The sequence below is a fragment of the Scyliorhinus torazame genome, chromosome 13 (assembly GCF_047496885.1).
Source record: "Scyliorhinus torazame isolate Kashiwa2021f chromosome 13, sScyTor2.1, whole genome shotgun sequence".
Taxonomy (NCBI): domain Eukaryota; kingdom Metazoa; phylum Chordata; class Chondrichthyes; order Carcharhiniformes; family Scyliorhinidae; genus Scyliorhinus; species Scyliorhinus torazame.
Genome location: NC_092719.1, coordinates 198,405,481 through 198,422,777, shown reverse-complemented (window position 1 = coordinate 198,422,777; position 17,297 = coordinate 198,405,481). Strand labels below are relative to the sequence as shown.

Here is a 17,297-nt window from a genome sequence, read left to right as displayed (position 1 = left end):
GGCCGAGTCGCACGAGTATGTACCGCGTAACTGGTGGATGGTGTTCTCACGTGTAATAGTGGTATCCATGTCGATGATCTGGCACGTCTTGCAGAGATTGCCATGACAGGGTTGTGTGGTGTCGTGGTCACTGTTCTGAAGACTGGGTAGTTTGCTGCAAACAATGGTTCGTTTGAGGTTGCGCGGTTGTTTGAAGGCAAGTAGTGGGGGTGTGGGGATGACCTTGGCAAGATGTTCATCGTCATCAATGACGTGTTGAAGGCTGTGAAGAAGATGACGTAGTTTCTCCGCTCCGGGGAAGTACTGGACGACGAAGGGTATTCTGTCGGTTGTGTCCCATGTTTGTCTTCTGAGGAGGTCGGTCCGGTTTTTCGCTGTGGCGCGTTGGAACTGTCGATCGATGAGTCGAGTGCCATATCCCGTTCGTACGAGGGCATCTTTCAACGTCTGTAGATGTCTGTTACGCTCCATCGATGACATTTTTTTCCTTTGGACCCACGGCGAAGAATCACTGAAACGACTACACGATGACATTAATAAGTTCCATCCAACCATCAGACTCACCATGGACTACTCTCCAAAATCAGTTGCATTCTTGGACACACTCGTCTCCATCAAGGACGGTCACCTCAGCACTTCGCTTTACCGCAAACCTACGGATAACCTCATGATGCTCCACTTCTCCAGCTTCCACCCTAAACACATTAAAGAAGCCATCCCCTATGGACAAACGCTCCGTATACACAGGATCTGCTCAGACGAGGAGGAGCGTAACAGACATCTACAGACGTTGAAAGATGCCCTCGTACGAACGGGATATGGCACTCGACTCATCGATCGACAGTTCCAACGCGCCACAGCGAAAAACCGGACCGACCTCCTCAGAAGACAAACATGGGACACAACCGACAGAATACCCTTCGTCGTCCAGTACTTCCCCGGAGCGGAGAAACTACGTCATCTTCTTCACAGCCTTCAACACGTCATTGATGACGATGAACATCTTGCCAAGGTCATCCCCACACCCCCACTACTTGCCTTCAAACAACCGCGCAACCTCAAACGAACCATTGTTTGCAGCAAACTACCCAGTCTTCAGAACAGTGACCACGACACCACACAACCCTGTCATGGCAATCTCTGCAAGACGTGCCAGATCATCGACATGGATACCACTATTACACGTGAGAACACCACCCACCAGGTACGCGGTACATACTCGTGCGACTCGGCCAACGTTGTCTACCTCATACGCTGCAGGAAAGGATGTCGCGAAGCGGGGTACATTGGCGAGACCATGCAGACGCTGCGACAACGAATGAACGGACATCGCGCAACAATCACCAGGCAGGAATGTTCCCTTCCAGTCGGGGAACACTTCAGCAGTCAAGGGCATTCACCCTCTGATCTCCGGGTAAGCGTTCTCCAAGGCGGCCTTCAGGACCCGCGACAACGCAGAATCGCCGAGCAGAAACTTATAGCCAAGTTCCGCACACATGAGTGCGGCCTCAACCGGGACCTGGGATTCATGTCGCATTACATTCATCCCCCACCATCTGGCCTGCAAAATCCTACCAACTGTCCTGGCTTGGTACAATTCACACCTCTTTAACCTGGGGTTACCCCATCTCTGGATCTGTAAAGATTTAATCACCTGCTAATGCTCGCATTCCAAGCATTGTTTGGCATCTTTGAATTGGTCTATATATGTGTTTCTGGAACAGACCTCTTCATTCACCTGAGGAAGGAGCAGCGCTCCGAAAGCTAGTGACATCGAAACAAACCTGTTGGACTTTAACCTGGTGTTGTAAGACTTCGTACTAGAACTGTGAGGCAGCAGTGCTAACCACTGTGCCACCATGCCACCCCATGTTTAACAAAAATACAGACTTCCGGTGGCGGCTATGAAGGAGTAGGTCGCACATTTGGTAGCTCCCACTCGGGTCGGACCTTTGGACCTTTCTACCCGATTTGTTGTCGGATTTCATTCGGAAAACTGATGGTGGATGCAATTGTGAAGAGGAATCCTACATCAGTGCATGGAGAGGCGGACCAGGAGTGCTCGCAAAGGAAGAAATAGGCGAACAGAGAAGGCCTGGGCTGGAGCTGCAGCAGGAGAAAGCATGACGGACGACCGGAGTCCTAGCTCGACGACCCAGCGGTCGACGGAGCAGCTGATGCAGTTCATACAGGAGGGCTTCGCCAAGCAGAAACAGGAATGCCTGAACCCGATTAAGGAATCGATTGCTCGTCTGGAACATAGACTGGATGCTCAAGATCGGGCGATCCAGAAAGTGGAGAAGGCACTGACTGAGCAGGAGGAACACCAAACAGCAGTGGAGTTGGAGGTGGGGATCCTGAGAGACCAACAGAAAAGGCTCCAGGAGAAGATGGAGGATCTGGAGAATAGGTCTCGCCGACAGAACTTGAGAATCGTTGGTCTCCCGGAGGGGTCCGAAGGAGCGGACGCAGGGGCATATATAGCGCGGGGATGGGACGTTCGCCCGACCCGACCCTTGGAGGTGGACAGGGCTCACAGAGCGCTCGTGAGGAAGCCGCGTGGGGGGGACACCCCCCCCACCCCCCCCCCCCCCCCCCCCCCCCCCCCCAAAGGTGTTTGAACTTTGTTGCAGCGTTCATGTTTTTTTAAAAAGTTTTTGTTTTTGGACTTTATCTGTAATGCCTTCTGTATTGATTTGGGGCCTGCCACATATTTGTGTGAGTTAAAGTTTGCATTTGTACTGATGGGGGATGGAGGTGTGAATTTTAGATGTGGGGTTTTCTTTTTGATTTTGTTTGTGTTTCTATCAGGTAATTGGGTTGGGATTGTTTTCTTTTGCATAAGTGTCCAAGCGGGGGAGGGGGGGGGGGGACGACAATAGGTGGGAAAATGTCTGGCGCCATGGGCGGGGGCTACCAAGCTAGCTGGATCACAGAAGCGCAGTGGGGGGTGAGCAGATGTTATGCTTGTTGAAGGGGGCGGTTTGCATTGTGCTGTTACTGGGGGGGGGGGGGGGGGTGAACTGATCTGTTGACGAGGGAGGGACTTTTGCTGGGGGGCAGAGGGAGGTCGGGGACGGAGGCTGCCTGGGGACGGGCCTGCAGATGCGTGGGGCGCGAGCTGGGACTGGCCCAAGAAAGGTGATGGCCCCACAACCAGGCTGATCACATGGAACGCAAGAGGGCTAAATGGACCGGTTAGGAGGGCACGCATGTTCGCGTATTTGAGGGGATTGAAGGCGGACTTGGCAATGTTGCAGGAGACGCACCTTAGAATAACCGATCAGATTAGATTAAGGAAGGGATGGGTCGGACAGATTTTTCACTTGGGGCTGGACTCGAAGACTAGAGAGGTCGCGATCCTGATTAACAAGCAAGTGTCATTCGAGGCGGGAAGAATAGTTGCAGATGTGGGAGGCCGTTACATCATGGTTAGTGGGAAGCTGGAAGGGCTGCCGGTGGTGCTCGTGAATGTGTAAGTACCAAATTGGGATGATGTGGAGTTCATAAAGAGGATGTTGGGGAAGATCCCGTACCTGGATTCGCATAAGTTGGTCATGGTGAGGGAACTTCAACACAGTCATTGACCCAAGGCTAGACAAGTCGAGGTCAAGGACAGGCAAAGTGCCAGCAATGGCAATGGAGCTAAAGGGGTTTATAGAGCAGATGGGATGGGGGGGGGGGGGGGGGGGGGGAGAGAAACCACGGAGATTTGGGCGGCCGAGAGTGAAGGAGTTTTCCTTCTACTCGCATGTGCATAAAGTATACTCCCGGATCGACTTTTTCACCTTGAACAGGGCTTTACCGACGGGGGCAATGGACACTGGGTACTCCGCGATCACGGTCTCAGATCATGCCCCGCACTGGGGTGGACCTACAGGTGAGCAAGGAGGGTGGCCAACGCCTGCACTGGAGATTGGATGTCGGACTGTTAGCGAATGAGGAGGTGTGCGGGCGGGTGAGGAAATGTATCCAGAACTATCTGGAAGTTAATGATACAGGGGAAGTCGCGGCTGCAATGGTCTGGGAGGCGCTGAAGGCGGTGGTTAGAGGGGAGCTGATCTCGCTACGGGCCCACAGGGAGAAGGTAGACAGAGCAGAGACGGACCGACTGATAAGGGAAATGCTTCAGGTCGACAGGAGTTATGCGGAGACATCAGAGGCGGGGCTTTTAAGGGACCGGTGGAGGCTACAGGCGGAGTTTGGCTTGTTAACTACAGGGAAGGCGGTGGAGCAGCTAAGGAAGGCGAGGGGGGGGCGATATATGAATATAGAGAGAAGGCCAGCAGAATGTTCGCGCAGCAACTGAGAAAGAGGGAGGCAGCCAGGGAGATTGGGAAAGTAAGGGACAGGGATGGGAACCTGGTCGGAGATTCAGCAAGGGTTAATGAGGCATTTAAGGAGTTTTATAGCAGGCTGTATGAGTTGGAACCCCCAGCTGGGCCGGAGGGGATGAGGCAATTCTTAGGGGGGCTGAGGTTCCCAAAGGTTGATGAAGGTTTGGTAGAAGGACTGGAGGCCCCGATCGGGATGCAAGAAAGGGCTGAAGGCCATGCAGGCGGGTAAAGCCCCGGGGCCGGTACTTTTATAAAAAGTTCTCTGGGATGTTGGGGTCGCTGGTGATGAGGACATTTAATGAGGCAAGGGAGCGAGGGGCGCTTCCCCCAACGATATCACAGTCCACGATCTCACTGATCTTGAAGCGGGAGAAGGACCTGGAGCTATGCAGGTCCTACAGACCGATTTCCTTATTAAATGTAGATGCCAAACCGTTGGCCAAAATCTTGTCCTCTAGGATCGAAGATGGCTGAAGGCCATCCAGACGGGATTGGGGAGGACCAGGTGGGATTCGTTAGGGGCAGGCAGTTGGTGGCCAACGTTGGAAGGCAGCTGAATGTGATCATGATGCCCCCAGAGGGCAGGGACGTAGAGGTAGTGATCGCAATGGACACAGAGAAGGCATTTGATCGGGTGGAATGGACCTATCTGTGGGAGGTGCTGGGGTGGTTTGGGTTTGGACGGGGCTTCATCAACTGGGTTAGGCTGCTGCATCTGGCGCCTGTGGCGAGTGTACGGACGAACAGGTTGACATTGGGCTATTTCAGGCTGAACCGGGGGGACGAGGCAGGGATGCCCCCTCTCCACACTTCTGTTTGCGCTGGCCATAGAACCACTGGCAATTGCGCTGAGAGCCTCAAAGGGCTGGAAGGGGCTGGTTCGGGGAGGGGTGGAGCATAGAGTCTCGCTATACGCAGATGACCTGCTCCTATATGTTTCGGACCCACTAGAAGGGATGGAAGAAATTATGACGATTCTGGGGGAATTTGGCCAGTTCTCAGGTTATGAATTGAACATGGGGGAAAAGTGAGATGTTCGCGATCCAGGCAAGGGGGCAGGAGCGGCGATTGGGGTAGCTGCCGATTAGAGTGATAGGGAGAAGCTTTGGGTATCTAGGCATTCAGGTGTCACGGGAATGGGAACGGCTACATAAATTAAATTTGACCCGACTAGTAGACCAAATGAAGGAAGATTTCCGAAGGTGGGACATGCTCCCGTTACCACTAGCTGGGAGGGTACAGACAGTGAAAATGACGGTCCTCCCGAGATTCCTGTTTGTGTTTCAGTGTCTCCCCATCTTTATTATACGGACCTTCTTTAAACGGGTCAACAAGGTGATCTCTGGCTTTGTATGGGCAGGCAAGATCCTGCGAGCAAAAAAGGGGATGCTAGAGCGCAGCCGAGGGGAGGGTGGGCTGGCGCTGCCGAACTTTAGTAATTATTATTGGGCGGCAAATATAGCCATGATTAGGAAGTGGGTGGTGGGGGGTCAATGTGGGGGCGGGTAGAGGTGCTAAGGGCACACGCTTGGGGGCATTGGTAACGGCGCCTCTGCCAATCCCGCTGGATCGGTACTCCACCAGCCCCGTGGTGGTGGCGGCCCTGAGAGTCTGGGGGCAATGGAGGAAACATGTGGGAGCAGAGGGAGCATCGGTCTGGTCTCCAATCTGCAATAACCACCGGTTTGCCCCGGGGATGTTCGATGTTAGAGGGTTCCAGAGATGGCAAAGATCAGGGATCGAGAGGATGGGAGATCTGTTTATAGAGGGGAGCTTCCCCAGCCTGAGGGAGTTGGAGGAGAAATTTGAACAGACGGGTGGAAATGGGTTTAGGTACCTGCAGGCGCGGGATTTCCTACGCAGGCAGGTCTCAACCTTCCCGTTCTTACCACCAAGGGGGATACAGAACAGGGTAGTTTCCAGAATGTGGGTGGGAGAAGGGAGGGTTTTGGACATTTACAAGGAACTCATGGGGTCAGAGGAGACGCAGCAAAGCCCCTGAAGTCGGAGACCTGGTTAACTGACATGGCTAGCTTTCTGCTTGGAGAAAATCAAGTTTGCCCTGAGAGGGTCAATGTTAGGGTTCGTCCGGAGGTGGCAGCCGTTCGTCGACTTCTTTGGGGAAAATAATTAACCATCAGCAGAAGGGCGGCGGCGGCGGCGGGGGGGGGGGTTTAGTTTAGTTTAGAGTAGGCTGTTGGTAACGTGGGTCCTGTGAGGGAGGAAGACGGCCTTTGCACTATGTTTATATTTGTACTATGTTTATATTTGTATGTACATTGTTTCTTCTGTTATTGTTATAAAACCATAAATACCTCAATAAAATGTTTATATTTTTTTTAAAATTTAAATACGGTTCCATTTAAAAAGACAAAAGCTCAGCATGAAAGGAATAGTAGTAAGCAACTTGAAGAAAATAAACTTGCAGTGTTACTAGGATAGAGCAAAGGAATGGGGTTTGACTGGTTAGCTCTGCAGAGACCGGGCCTGGGCCTGATAGGCTATAAATGATTCTATGACTACAAGTCCGATGATTGGGAGAGTTTTAGAAACCAGCAAAGGGTCACCAAAAAGTTAATTAAAAAGGATAAGATAGAACAAGAGTCATCTAGCCAGGAATATAAAAGCGCATACAATTGTTTTTTTATAAGTGGATAAAAAGGGAAAACGTAGCTAAAGTAAACATTGGTAACTTAAGAGACAGAAGTTGTCACGAGGAATGTGGAAATGGTGAGATTTTGACAAATATTTTGTCTGTCTTCACAATAGAAGACATTAAATTGCATACCAGAAATTAAGGGTAACAACGGGGGAGGAATTAAAGTGACGAACTTAAAGTAATTCATATCACCAGGGAGAAATTATTAGAGAAGCTTAAGAAATTAAAATGCTGACAAATCCCCAGCACCTGATGGCATATATCCTAGGATTCCAAGAGGTAGCTGAAGAGATAGTGGATGCACCGGTTATGATTTTCCAAAATTCCCTATACATTAGAACTGTTTCAATGGATAGGAAGTTTGCAAATATCACACTGCTATCCAAGAAAGGAGGAAGAAAACATGGAACTACAGGCCAGTTAGCCTGACATCAAATCATTACAAAATACTGGAACCTATGAAGAAAGTTTGAATCAATGCATTGAGAAAATCATAATATAATCAGGCAAAGTCAACCTCAAAATTGTACCTGACAACTTTATTAGACTTTGGAGGATGCAACTAGCAGAATAGATAAAGGGGAGCCAGTAGATGTTGCATACTTGGATATCCAAAAGGGCTTTCAATAAGGTGCCACACAAAAGTTTAATATACAAGAAAAGGGCTCAGAGATTTGGGGGTAATAAATTATCACGGATGGTGGCTTCCGGTTGCGGCGATGCAGAGCTTAGTCGCACGTTCGGCAGCTCCCGCTAGAAACGGACTTTTGGGTTATTTTTAGAGCCCGTAATGGCGCTTGCTCGACGTTTCCCGGTGTGGGAAGGAGATAGCAACATTCCCCCAATAGTGTATGGCTTGGACCAGGAGTGGGGCGATCAAAAAAGTGCCAGCGAAGCAAAAGAAGGTGCGAGGGAAGAAGACCAAGATGGCGGCGGGTGGAGACCAGGCAGTGTGGTTGCAGTGGGCGCAGGAGCAGCAGGAGTTTCTTCAGCGCTGCTTTAGGGAGCTGAAAGCGGATCTGCTGGAGCCGATGAAGGCGTCAATTGATAAGCTGCTGGAGATCCAGACGGCCCAAGGGGCGGCGATCCGGGAGGTCCGGCAAAAGGTCTCTGAGAATGAAGATGAGATCCTAGGCCTAGCGGTGAAGGTGGAGGCGCACGAGGCGCGCCACAAAAAATGGCAGGACAGGTTCGAGGAGATGGAGAACCGGTTGAGGCGGAAGAATCTGCGGATCCTGGGCCTGCCAGAGGGACTGGAGGGGTCGGACGTGGGGGCCTGTGGTCACCATGCTGAATTCGCTGATGGGAGCGGGGTCCTTCCAGGGGCCCCTGGAGCTGGAGGGGGCCCACCGAGTGCTGGCGAGGAGGTCCAGGCCCAACAGGCCGCCGCGGGCGTTGCTGGTGCGGTTCCACCGGTTTGCCGATCGGGAGTGCGTGCTAAGATGGGCCAAGAAGGAGCGGAGCAGCAGGTGGGAGAACGCAGAGGTCCGGATCTACCAAGATTGGAGCGCGGAGGTGGCGAAGAAGAGGGCCGGTTACAATCGGGCGAATGCGGTGCTGCACAGGAGGGGGGGTGAAGTTCGGCATGCTGCAGCCGGCGCGTCTGTGGGTCACCTATAAGGACCAACATCATTATTTTGAGTCCCCGGAGGAGGCGTGGGCCTTTGTCCAGGCCGAAAAATTGGACTTGGACTGAGGGTCTGGGTTGGGAGCAAGGGGACCGGGCCTGAAAAGGGAGCTGCGGCAGGGGAGACGGGGCCGGGCTAGTGGAAAGCGCGGGTAGCCCCCTGATCCGGCTGATAACCTGGAACATTAAGAGGACTGAACAGGCCGGTCAAACGGGCCTGGGTGTTCGCGCACCTGAATGGGCTGAAGGCAGATGTGGCCATGCTGCAGCAGACGCACCCGAGGGTGGCGGATCAGGTAAGGTTGAGAAAGGGGTGGGTAGGCCAGGTGTTTCATTCGGGGTTGGATGCAAAAAATCGGGGGTGGCGATCTTGGTGGGGAAGAGAGTGTCGTTCGAAGTGTCGAGCATCGTGGCAGACAATGGCGGTAGGTATGTTTTGGTAAGTGGCATGCTGCGGGGAGAGCGGGTGGTGTTGGTCAATGTATACGCCCCGAATTGGGACGATGCGGGATTAATGCGGCGTATGTTGGGCCGGATTCCGGAAATGGAGACAGAGGGCCTGATAATGGGCGGGGGGGGGGGGATTTCAAATCGGTGCTGGACCCGGCACTAGATCGCTCCAGGTCTAGGACGGTCAGGAGGCCGGCGGTGGCCAAGGTGTTGAGGGGGTTCATGGACCACAAGGGAGGGGTGGACCCATGGAGGTTTGCGAGGCCAGGGAATTCTCATTCTTCTCCCATGTCCACAAGGCCTATTCCCGGATCGACTGTTTTGTTATGAGTAGGGCGCTGATTCCGAGAGTGGAAGATACGGAGTACTCGGCGATAGCCATTTCCGATCACGCTCAGCATTGGGTAGACCTTGAGCTGGGGGAGGAGAGGGACCAGCGCCCGCTGTGGCGCTTAGAGGTGAGGTTGTTAGCGGACGAGGAGGTGAGCGGTCGGGTCCGAGGGTGCATAGAGAGGTACCTGGAGGCTAATGACAATAGGGAGGTCCAAGTCGGGGTGGTCTGGGAGGCGCTGAAGGCAGTGGTCAGGGGAGAGCTGATCTCCATTAGGGCCCATAAGGAGAGGAGGGAGAAGAGAGAGGGAGAGGCTGTTGGGGGAGATGGTGAGGGTGGGCAGGAGGTATGCGGAGGTCTCGGAGGATGGATTGCTTAGGGAGCGGCGCAGCTTCCAGGCCGAATTCGATCTGTTGACCACCAGGAAAGCGGAGGCGCAGTGGAGGAAGGTGCAGGGGGCGGTATATGAATACGGAGAAAAAGGCGAGCCAGATGCTGGTGCACCAGCTTCGGAAGCGAGAGGCGGCTAGGGAGATCGGGGGAGTTAAGGATGGGGGAGGGAGCAAGGTGCAAAGTGGGGTGGGTACCAATGGGGTCTTCAGGGACTTCTCCGAGGAACTGTATCGATCCGGTCCCCACTGGAGGAGGGAGGGATGGGTCGCTTTCTGGACCGGTTGAGATTCCCGAGGGTGGAGGAGGGGCAGGTGAGGGGGCTGGGGGCATTGGTTGGGTTGGAGGAGTTGGTCAAAGGGATAGGAAGCATGCAGGCGGGGAAGCCACCGGGGCCAGATGGGTTCCCGGTCGAATTTTATAAGAAGTATGCGGACCTGCTGGGCCCTCTGTTGGTAAGGACCTTTAACGAGGAACGGGAAAGAGGGGCTTTGTCCCGACGATGTCTCGGGCGCTGATCTCCTTGATCCTGAAGCGGGACAAGGATCCCCTACAATGTGGGTTATACAGGCCGATCTCACTCCTAAATGTAGATGCAAAGTTGTTGGCTAAGATTTTAGCCACGAGGATAGAGGACTGTGTGCCGCAGGTCATTCACGAGGATCAGACGGGGTTCGTGAAAGGGAGACAGCTGAATACGAATGTACGGAGGCTCATGAATGTTATAATGATGCCGGCGGTGGAAGGGGAGGCGGAGATAGTGGCAGCGATGGATGCGGAGAAGGCCTTTGATAGGGTAGAGTGGGGGTACCTGTGGGAGGTGCTGAAAAGGTTCTGGTTTGGGGAGGGGTTTGTCAGGTGGGTTAAGTTGCTGTATGAGGCCCCGGGAGCGAGTGTGGCCACGAACAGAAGGTCAGAGTATTATCGGTTACACCGGGAACGAGGCAGGGGTGTCCCCTGTCCCCCCTGCTCTTTGCGCTGGCGATTGAGCCCCTGGCCATGGCATTGAGGGAGTTAAGGAATTGGAGGGGCTGGTGCAGGGTGGGGAGGAACAGCGGGTGTCGCTCTATGCGGACGATTTGCTGTTATATATGGCGGACCCAGTGGGGAGAATGCCGGAGGTGATGAGGATTCTCAGGGAGTTTGGGAATTTCTCCGGGTATAAGCTCAATATGGGGAAGAGCGAGTTGTTCGTTGTTCACCCAGGGGACCAGGAGAGGGGGATTGGTGAGCTCCCACTAAAAAGGACGGAGAGGAGTTTCAGGGACCTGGGGGTCCAGGTGGCAAGAGTTGGGGGGCCCTGCATAAGTTTAACTTCACGAGACTGGTGGAGCAAATGGAGGAGGAGTTTAAGAGGTGGGACGTGCTGCCACTCTCACTGGCGGGTAGGGTGCAGTCAGTTAAAATGACGGTGCTACCGAGAGTTTTGTTCCTGTTCCAGTGCCTCCCCATCCTGATCCCTAAGGCATTCTTTAGGTGGATTAATAGGAGCATTATGGGGTTTGTGTGGGCGCACAAGGCCCCGAGGGTGAGAAGGGTGTTCCTGGAGCGGTGCAGGGATTGGCGCTGCCTAACCTCTGTGGGATTATTGGACTGCCAACGTGGCGATGGTGCCTAAGTGGGTGATGGGGGGGGGGGGGGCCGCATGGAAGAGGCTGGAGATGGCGTCCCGTGTGGGTACGTGCCTGGAGGCGCTGGTGACGACGCCGCTGCCGCCTCCTCCAACGAGGTATACCACGAGCCCGGTGGTGGCGGCTACCCTCAAAATTTGGGGGCAATGGAGAAGTCAGAGCGGGGAGGTGGGGGCCTCGGTGTGGTCCCCGATACGGGGGAACCACCGGTTTGTCCCGGGGAGGATGGATGGAGGGTTCCTGAGCTGGCACAGGGCAGGTATTGGAAAGGTGGGGGACCTGTTTGTGGACGGGAAGTTCGCGAGCCTGGGTGAGCTGGTGGAGAAGTTTGGGCTCCCCCTGGGAACACCTTCAAATATATGCAGGTAAGGGCGTTTGTTCGGCTGCAGGTGGTGGAGTTCCCACTGTTGCCGCCACGCAGGGTCCAGGACAGGGTGCTGTCGGGGGTGTGGGTTGGAAAGGGGAGGATCTCGGCAACGTATCAGGTGATGCAGGAGGAGGAGGAGGCCTCGGTGGAGGAACTAAAGGGTAAGTGGGAGGAGGAGTTGGGTGAGGAGATTGATGAGGGGACATGGGCGGATGCCCAGGGGAGAGTGAACTTTTCCTCCTCTTGCACGAGGCTCAGCCTCATACAATTTAAGGTGCTGCATAGGGCTCACATGACCGGGCAAGGATAAGCCGGTTCTTTGGTTATGAGGACAGGTGTGTTAGGTGCTCAGGAAGCCCAGCAAACCACACCCACATGTTCTGGGCATGCCCAGAGCTGGAGGACTTTTGGAAGGGTGTAGCGAGGACGGTGTCGAGGGTGGTAGGTTCCAGGGTCAAACCGGGCTGGGAGCTCGCAATATTTGGGGTGGTAGAGGAGCCGAGAGTGCAGGAGGCGAAAGAGGCCGGTGTTCTGGCCTTTGCGTCCCTGGTAGCCCGGCGAAGGGCTCTTCTTCAGTGGAAGGATGCGAGGTCCCCAAGCTTGGAATCCTGGATCAACGATATGGCGGGGTTTATTAAATTGGAGAGGGTGAAATTTGCCTTAAAGGGATCGGTGCAAGGGTTCTTCAGGAGGTGGCAATCGTTCCCAGACTTCCTGGCAGAGCGTTAGAAGATGGTCAGCAACAGCAACCCGGGGGTTGTTCCTTTCTTTCTGTATTTTGTTGTTGATATTTTGTGAAAATTTGAATAAAAACTTTTTAAAAAGTAAAAAAATTATCACGGTGGAGGATTGGTTAACAGATAGAAAGCAGAGAGTAAAGATAGATGGAGCTTTTCAAGTTGGCAGGCTGTAACTAGCAGACTGCTACAAGAATCAGCTTCCATTCTCAGGCCTCCGGTTCGCCATCTCGCCCTCAAATATCCACTATTTTCCCATCTTCCGCCTTCTTGCCGCTCCTCTCCTGAGCTTGCAGCAAGGGTTTGAGAGCGGGAAGTGGTGAGCGGGAAGCTCAATAAGTGGGAAGTCCGGGAGGGAGGCAGCGTGTTTAGCGGTCAGTGGGGGGAACAAGCGGGAGAGGGAGGTGTCGAGCTGGAAGGTCAGGAAGTGGGAGGTCTGGCAGGGAGACAGTGGGTCAGACAAGTGGAGGGATGGAGGCGGAAAGTGGGTGAGGGAGGCGGCATGCAGTAAAGTCAGGGAGGGAGGCAGAGAGCAGGAAGGTCGGTAAGGGGCGGAAAGCAGGAAGTTCGGGGAGGGAGACGGAGAGCAGGAAGGTCAGGGAGGGAAGCGGAGAGCCGGAGGATCAGGGAAGCCGGGAGTAGGGAGGTCAGATGGGAGGCAGAGAGCAGGAAGGTCGGGGATGGAAGCGGTGAGCAGTGAGGTCGGGAAAGGAGGTGGAGAGCGGAGAGCCGGGAAGTCAAGGAGGGAAGCGGAGAGCAGGAAGGTCAGGGATGGAAGCAGTGAGCAGGGACGTCAGGGATGGAAGCGGTGAGCAGGGAGGTCGGCAGAGAGCAGGAGGGTTGGGGAAGGAGGTGGTGAGTGGGAGGGTCAGGGAGGGACATTAGAACATAAGAACTAGGAGCAGGAGTAAGCATCTGGCCCCTTGAGTCTGCTCCGCCATTCAATGAGATCATGGCTGATCTTTTGTGGACTCAGCTCCACTTTATGGCCCGAACACCCTTAATCCTTTTTTTCTTCAAAACACTATCTATCTTTATCTTAAAAACATTTAATGAAGGAGCCTCTACTGCTTCACTGGCCAAGGAATTCCATAGATTCACAACCCTTTGAGTGAAGAAGTTCCTCCTAAGCTCAGTCCTAAATCTACTTCCCCTTATTTTGAGGCTATGCCCCCTAGTTCTGCTTTCACCCGCCAGTGGAAACAACCTGCCCGCATCTATCCTATCTATTCCCTTCATAATTTTATATGTTTCCTTAAGATCCCCCCGCATCCTTCTAAATTCCAACGAGTACAGTCCCAGTCTACTAAGCCTCTCTTCGTAATCCAACTCCCTCAACTCCGGGATTAGCCTAGTGAATCTCCTCTGCACACCCTCCAGCGCCAGTACGTCCTTTCTCAGATAAGGAGACCAAAACTGAACACAATACTCCAGGTGTGACCTCACTAACACCTTATACAATTGCAGCATAACCTCCCTAGTCTTAAACTCCATCCCTCTAGCAATGAAGGACAGAACTCCATTTGCCTTCTTAATCACCTGTTACACCTTTACAGGTGCAAACCAACTTTCTGCGACTCATGCACTAGCACACCCAGGTCTCTCTGCACAGTAGCATGTTTTAATATTTTATCATTTAAATAATAATCCCGTTTGCTGTTATTCCTACCAAAATGGAGAATCTCACATTTATTTTGAGGCTTTAAGTAGGAAGATTGAGGAGGGAGGCAATAAGCAGGAGAGAGATACTCGCAATGTTAACAGTTGTTAAGTTATTAAGAGTTAATAAGAGGATTTGGGGGTCAGTGAATACTACTGATCTAGACACTCTGATGCAGCTGTTTCATGGAATTATTAAAGGAAGATTGATTCAAAAGGCAGTCGGCAGATAAAAAGCACAAGAGCATTTCTAGGGAATAGAAGTTTTAGATTCCGAGCCCAGATCTCCAAAAAATAACGTAAATGTTCTTGTTAGCTAGAAGCTGAACATTCAAACTGAAATTTGTGCTTTTAGTGAAAACTGCAGTTAACCTAAATACTAAAATGAGTTCATTAAAAATTAAACATAGGGCGGAACTTTCCCTAAATTCGGCAAAAGCTGATAGCGGGTGGGAAATACGCCAGCACCAATGATGGCGATCTTTTGGGACTTAGGCTCAGAAACCTCATGGGGCAGGTCAGAGAACATCACGCTCGCGAAGTGGATTTGGTGGCATTTTTTTTAAATTTGCTTATTCCCCGTAACCCAATAACCCTTCCCAACCTTTTTGGACACGAAGGACAACTTAGCATGGCCAATCCACCTAACCTGCACCTCTTTGGACTGTGGGAGGAAACCGGAGCACCCAGAGGAAACCCACGCATACACGGGGAGAATGTGCAGACTCCCACAGACAGTGACCCAGCGGGGAATCGTACCTGGGACCCTGGCGCTGTGAAGCCACAATGCTAGCCACTGTGCTGCGTTGCTGCCTCTTGGTGGAATTTTTAAAGATCGCCCCTGTGCCAGTGCACAATAGTTCACCAGGAAACTCCTGTCACTGTCAGGGGAGGAGGCAAGCACATCACGTTTTTATGTCAGCTTGGTACACAATTTGGGACTCGCGTGAGATTTTCTATTCCCATTGCCAAACCCGTCCGTCAAAAACCGGAGCAGGCGGGCAGAACAGTGGCACAGTGGGTTAGCCCTGCTGCCTCACGGCGCCGAGGTCCCAGGTTCGATCCCGGCTCTGGTTCACTCTCCGTGTGGAGTTTGCACATTCTCCCAGTGTTTGCGTGTGTTTCGCCCCCACAACCCAAAAGATGTGCAGGCTAGGTGGATTGGCCACGCTAAATTGCCCCTTAATTGGAAAAAAAAAGAATTGGGTACTCTAAATTTTAAAAATTACCAGAGCGAGAAATCCCTGGCCATAATCTGCTGAATTTGTTTTTAAAAGATTTGCAAACCACACATTGGGAAGAAAAGGTCATGATTTGTAGGAAATAGGTATTTTATACCAATGGGCTATGCATGTATGCAAGAATATAACTGCAATTGTCCCCACAGAGTGATTTCCAGGCTCAGGCAGGTAAATACAGAAAAGACTACTGGTTCCTTCTTAAACTGTGCTCAAACACATTCTGCAGACTGAGGAGCACCATAAAAGGGAACAACAATTCAGTTCAAATAAATGTTGCAAACTTGCTTTCTGTTACTTTATGTACATTATCCCAAAATCTACTTACACAAAAGACATACCACCACAACATAAATATTCTTGTATATTGTATTCGATCAGCCCCAAACAAAACTATGGAATTCCCCTTTCAAACATAAAAGCAGACCTTGTATACAAGTGTTTAGTTTGCAGATTTGCGGTAGATGACAAAGGAAGCAATGGTAACATAAGTGGTTAGCATCTGGAATGCACTGCCTGGAAGTACGATGGAGGTAGATTCAATCGAGACATTCAAGAGGGAATTGGGCGATTATCTGAAAAATATTGCAAGAGGATTTTGATTACAGGAGCAAGGATGTCTTACTGCAGTTATTCAGGGCCTTGGTGAGAGCACACCTGGTATACTGTGTGCAGCTTTGGTCTCTACCCAAGAAAGGACATACTTGGCATAGAGGGAGTGCAGCAAAGGTTCACCAGGCTGATTCCTGGAATGATAGGATTGTCTTATGAGGAGAGGTTGGGTTGGACTTAGCCTGTATTCACTGGAGTTTAGAAGAGCGAGAGGAGATCTCATTGAAATGTGTGAAATTCGGACAGATTGGATGCAGGCATGATGTTTCCCTTGGCTGGGGCTCTGAAACAAGGGGTCTTGCTGACAGGATATGGTATAGGCCGACAAGGTGCGGCGGTGGTGGGAAGGAGAAGGGGTAGAGTGGGTTAGGATGGAAGAGGAATCTTGTAAGGGGTCTAGTTTGAGGGCTATGGTGACGGCAGCATTGCCAATGGCTCCGAGTAGGTATTCAGGGAGCCCAGTGGTGCAGTCCACGGTGAAGATATGGAATCAGCTGAGGAGGCATTTTAGGGCGGAAGGAATGCCGGTGCTAACGTCGCTGTGCAAGAATCATTGATTTGAGCCGGGGGGGGTAGATAGTATATACAGGAGGTGGAGGAAGTGGGGCTAGTCAAGGTGAGGGATTTGTATTTGCAGGAAGGGTTTGCCAGTCTAGAGGAGCTAAGGGAGACGGTAGAGCTGCCGAGGGGGAGTGAGTTCAGGTATCTACAGGTTAGGGACTTTGCACAAAAGGTCTGGAAAGGGTTCCCTAGATTGCCGGGATACACCCTGCTGGAGCGACTGCTGCTTCCGGTTGTGGAAGGAGAGGGAAGAATTGGGGATATATATAAGTGGCTGGTGGAGCAGGGAGGCAAGCAGGGTACAGATCAAAGTCAAATGGGAAGCGGAGTTGGGAATGGAGATCAATTGCGGAGTATGGAGTGAGGCACTGCGACGGGTAAACGGGAACTCCTCTTGTGCAAGGATAAGCCTGATACAGTTCAAGGTAGTGCACAGGGTGCATATGACTCGGGCGAGAATGAGTGGGTTCTTTCAGGGGGCAGCAGATGAGTGTGAGAGGTGTGGGCGGGGGCCAGCGAATCATGCGCACATGTTTTGGGGTTGTGAAAAATTGGGAAGATTCTGGGCGGGAGTGTTCGCGGTCTTAGCCAGGATAATGGAGGAGGGAGTGGACCCGGACTCTTTGGTGGCAATATTTGGGGTTTCAGAGAAGCCGGAGCTCAGAGAGGAGGAAGGCCGATGTCATGGCCTTCGCCTC

At 52.4% G+C, this 17,297-nt stretch overlaps 1 protein-coding gene across 15 annotated transcripts in view; it reads right to left on the bottom strand.

The window, feature by feature from the left end:
- setd5 (SET domain containing 5) overlaps window positions 1-17,297 on the bottom strand; it is a 248,224-nt gene that overhangs the window by 157,089 nt on the left and 73,838 nt on the right. Inside the window, exon 1 of one of the 15 annotated variants that reach the window (XM_072472837.1) lies at window positions 15,854-15,972. The exons of the other annotated variants lie outside the window; for them this stretch is intronic. Within the exon in view, the coding sequence (XP_072328938.1) occupies window positions 15,854-15,915 (62 nt within the window). The 5' untranslated portion in view covers window positions 15,916-15,972. Of the gene's footprint in view, window positions 1-15,853; window positions 15,973-17,297 lie in introns of those variants that run through there. 15 annotated transcript variants of the gene reach the window in all.